Raw genomic sequence first — 4,921 nt, forward strand, 5'->3', positions numbered from 1 at the left:
AACAACAGTGAATGTTAATTGGACCACTAAGATGACCAAAATGAGCCTATTCTTTCCTCTAGCGGTTCTAAGTAAGGCTGGAAACTCTTTGGTTATACAGCTAGATGATCTGAAAAAAATCATATGCTGCTCCCCAGCTGTGAACACAATGGGGGAGAATATCACTCAGTGCTTGGCAGGACATGAGTAAAAGTGAAAGGGGTGCTACAACATTGTCAGTTCAGTAGATTGCACTTGGTCAACTGTACATATGGCAGGGGTGAGGGGCTGCATTGCTTTTCTTTACAGCAAGTGAAAACACTTCCAGGCTGTTGGCTGAGAAGCTGCCCTAATTCATTTTCTCATCTGTTTTCATGGTTTCAGGTACAGATCATAGAAATCGTCTTGAACAACACTTTCTACAATGTGTTAGACATGAACAATCTAGGCTTGACCAATGAAAAAGAAGTAAGTAAATGCCCCAAACACAACTTGCCTGGACTCTTTAGAAATACTCAGTCTTAAAGCATAGCAGTTCTGTGTAGAACAGAGTTAAAGGGAGTAAACTTTTCACCCAGCTCCAGTAAAAGCTCCACCTTATCTCTAAAAGAGATTTACACTGATTTCAAAGAAGGGTAATTGCTTTCTTGTGTTGTTAATATAAGCTAAAGGAGCACAGTGGAAAGCTTTGAAGATCAGAGGGATCTGTAACACAGTCTACCTCTGAAAAATCATTCCTCTCTTTACAAAAGTTGACTTTTAGTGTCAACCTATGCAGTTTTAACCATGATGAGTGTCAGGAGGAAGGAGCCAGGCTCTTCTCAGTGATAGCCAATGACAGGACAAGGGGAAATGGGTGCAATCTGGAATATAGGAGATTCCACCTGAACATAAGGAAAAGCTTTGTCAGTATGAGGGTGCCAGAGCATGGCCCAGGCTGCCCAGAGAGGTTGTGGAGTCTTCTTCTCTGGAGACATTCAAAACCCGCCTGGACACGTTCCTGTGCGACCTGGTCTGGTGATCCTGCTCTGGCAGGGGGGTTGGACTGGATGAGCTTTCGAGGTCCCTTCCAACTCCTCATATTGTGTGATTCTGTGTGATTCTGTGAGTGCATTATGGCACCCTTTCACATAGCCAGGCAGTGTGAAAAGCTAGCCCACTATGGCTCTTCTTTCTGCTCCATTTGCAGCACCACTGAGGCCGGGGAGCACCCTTGGTGCAGTGGGTTACAATCAGGTTAGCGAGGCCATAGGCTAAATCTAGGGGACCAGCACTCTAAGGCAGCAGTGGAGGGATGTTACTGTAGCCATTAGGAACCAAAGCAAATTGATGCAACAGCAGACAAGGTATAAGCCTGGGATCCTGCAGTGGGTGAGAGATGTAGGGGATGAGATATATTTGCTCCTCTTGCCACAGCTGCTCTAGCTGACAGCCAGGTCAGCTGGAGGTCTGTTATGTTATCCTCATGTGACAGAGAGAAACTGGGTTATTCCACTTTGCATCAATGGTCTATAGTCTGTTTATGCTCTAGTCTCCCTCCTCAAGTCTTGTGATTCTGCTGCCATCCTATCCTACTCTTGCTCTCTGTCACGTGGACATTACAGATCCACTTTCACTTGAGATAACAGCAACATTTACCATTGATGTTCACAAGAGACTGAAAGGGTCTGGGCATAATTTTGAGAGGAGGTGAATAGCTGCAATTTCTGCTATGACAGCACTGGCACATCCCTGTCTCAGAAGGGACTTCTGTTTGTGTTCATCCCCCTCAGGTCCTGATTCCAGTGGAAACTCCCTATGGCTCCTGTGCTTGCACACTTGGCAGGAAGAAGTTCCTAGAAGCACAAGGTCACATGCTAAAAGATGAGAAGCAAAGTCAGTTTGGACTGGCAGCTGCCCAGAGAAACTAAAGCTCTTGGCTACACTCACACCTTCGTGATAAACTTACAGCATGGCTTTCCTATCAATTTATACTCCTTATTGGCCTCGTCCATTGCTGACTACTTTTCCCTCTATGAACTCCTGAGGTCTGGATTTCTGAAAGAGCCTCAGGAATTCAGAAATCAAAGTCTGTCCCCAAATCTCAGTGTGATTTGCAGATTGAAATCCCCTTACACTCTTTTGAAAGTGCCAGCTGGAAACATTATAGTCAATTAATTTTTAAACCAGCTATTCCCAGCCCTCTTAATGAATCAATGAACAGTGTCTGTAACATGCTTTTGACACACAAAATCAGCAACTCTGTATATTCTGTTTATTAACGTTCCTTCAGTAAAATGAATATACAGGCACGAGACCAGATGTTTCACTGACGTAACCTGTCATGACCCCTTGATGCCACACTGATCTACAGAGCTGAGCTTCTGACCCAGTAACTGCATAGAGAATCAGTTAGACATGGATTTCTTTGTGAAGGCAATGAAAAAAAAAAACCAAACCCCAAGGGGAAAAAAAAAGGGGGGGGGGGGGGGAATAAAGGTATCTCATATCTCCTTTGTGGTGTGAATAGTTACAGCTGTTGACTAATTTCTCTGCATGTATTCTGACTGCATGGCTGCTGTTACTATATAATTAGTTTTATACTAATCGCTGACATGTTTGAGGTTTTGGGCTATCTCTGTAAGTTTAATTAGTTTTCTTTAGTCTAATGATCTCATTGTGACTTCTGAGCAAGGCAGGAGTCAACCTAAGTAACCCTATTACTTTTGGGAGGGACAGGGAAAAGCTAGACAGACAGAAATGCATATCTTACTTTACTTACCCCTGGTCATAGCTTTAAACATAGAGATAAAACTATACAGCCAACAATTCTCATCTCACAAACTGCAGCTACCACATTTGCAACAGAAATCCTGCTCAACTTCTGACAACTTCTAACCGCTGCTCTCATTTTCTCCGGGTGTCATTTTCACTGACTCCATCTGACAGAGTGCAAATCCAATGGGAAGTGCCCAAAGGTACTTCTGAAAACTGCAATTCAGTTGCCTTTGTGCCTTTATAATTTAGGCAGACCTGCAGCATTCCTCTAGTTACAATCATTAAGTTCATAGGCACCAAAAATAAGGAACGTGTCCTGCACCGTGTGACATGTTGAGGTGCTTTGCAAGACGGGAACTTGCCTTGGAGAGAAGGACATAACATGCAAAGGGAAGACACTGTTCACAAGCCTGACTTATCTCCTGGAAAACAACAGGCCAAACGACAGCACAGAGTCAATCTGTTCCAGATACGCTGTTCTCTGGTCACTAGTCAATTCTGAAAGTTTTATTTACTACACTTTTAAGCTTTTGCCTGTGACATTCTTTCTTACCTTGCTGGAATGGGTTGTATTGTACTTCTGGGCTTATGTCTTGCTATTGCTGCTATTTTTAGGTGCTTGTAATTTATTAACGTATCTTTTAAGGGCAAATAAAGAGCAACATCAAAAAACAAACTAGTATTTGACTGTATACCAAATAAGAATTGAAACCATTTACTACTTCTATAGAAAAGCAAACACTGTAAGTAAAAGAAACATAGTTTACTTCAGCCAATTATCTCAAAAAGCAATCAGTCTTGTTCCAAATGACAATTGTTAAAACAGATGTAAAAGGATATTACTGAACATTCCAATATTTACCTCTTTCTAAACAAGTCAGATCTTCACAACCCACTTCCTTTCTATCTTATGAGATCTGCATTGCATTAGGCGGAAGGTTTCCTGCTGTTACTACTTGTGCTTTATTTGTGGGCTTGTAGGTAGTAGTGGACTGGCCTTCATGGCAGAATGAGGACACAAAGCAGCAACTGCTTGTTTATTTAGACTTTCCTGTGGCAACAAGCACGCGTGTACACTCATGCAATGTAGTTTCTATTAACCCCTGCAGACATGCAGACGTTCAGCAAGTCTTTAAAGACCTCTCAGCACAGCTCCATCCGGCACTGCAAACCTGAGTCACTTACGTGGGCAGACTGCTTCTAAAGAAAGTACTTAGGCAATCGGAAGAAGCCCAAATTTTCCACATGGCAATTAAGATTCAGATGACAATGGCATACATCATTCTTAAAAATGGGACTTAGCCAGACTTACCTGGGCCTGAAACCTGATCAAATTCCCATTGGCTTCATTAGATTCAGTCTCACACTATTTTAACTGAGAGGGAATATTTTTTCCAGTCCCTGTCCTGAGGAGCTATTCAAGCTGCTTACTGTGTTTTACTCAGAGGCAGCTGTAATGCTTTGCTGATGAAATCACACTTGACAGAAATGAGCAGCAGGTAGCAAATCATAAAATTGCCATTTAAAATACATCATCTTGCTGGTAACATGGACCTTGCTGGTCCTGAGCTACATCCCAGTAGTTTATAGGGTCTGGAGTCTCCTATCAAGAAACAAGGTATTTCAAGTGCAGAAACATCTTACCATCATTTTAGTGTCCAATTCTTTCAAATCCTCTTCCTGTTCAATTCCAATAGCTGTCCAGGACAGTCCAACCGTAGTTCTCCTCAGCTGCTCATCATGCTCCACACACAACCAGCATCACATTGGTAAAATGCACTAGCTAAACTCATTAGCCAATATCTAAAACAGAGATGAAATGTTACCTGCAGGGTCAGTACAAGTGGTCTATCTTCACTGGCTGTATTAGTCTATATATATTCAGGCTACCTGCTTTTCAACAGACACTTTAACCTGTCAGTTTTTATTGACTATTACAGCTACTTTCTTCTTTAAAGTTGTCTTTAAAAAAAAAATAATCCATCTTGCTTTTATCAAGAGCACAGAACCCTGATTCCAAGTTGAACTGCGTTGACTTAAAGCAACAACAACAACAAAAATCCCTTTCTGGCTAGAAATCTCAATATAAATACTTGTGAAGGTAGAATCCCAGTATTTGTGTACAAACAACAGCCAACCATCTTCCTCCTGGAAAGTGCACAGCTGTATCTAGAAAGGAAACCTA

The 4,921-nt window shown here is 42.0% G+C and overlaps 1 protein-coding gene across 1 annotated transcript in view; it reads left to right on the forward strand.

Moving 5' to 3' along the window:
- Positions 1-1,889, forward strand: part of LOC104545040 (uricase-like) — a 7,954-nt gene extending 6,065 nt beyond the window's left edge. The window contains exons 7-8 of the mRNA XM_010190068.1: positions 364-447; positions 1,752-1,889. Of these exons, the coding sequence (XP_010188370.1) occupies positions 364-447; positions 1,752-1,889 (222 nt within the window). The remainder of the gene's footprint in view (positions 1-363; positions 448-1,751) is intronic.
- Positions 1,890-4,921: the final 3,032 nt, after the last annotated feature.

The sequence above is a fragment of the Mesitornis unicolor genome, unplaced genomic scaffold (assembly GCF_000695765.1).
Source record: "Mesitornis unicolor isolate BGI_N332 unplaced genomic scaffold, ASM69576v1 scaffold19278, whole genome shotgun sequence".
In the NCBI taxonomy this organism is placed as follows: Eukaryota; Metazoa; Chordata; class Aves; order Mesitornithiformes; family Mesitornithidae; genus Mesitornis; species Mesitornis unicolor.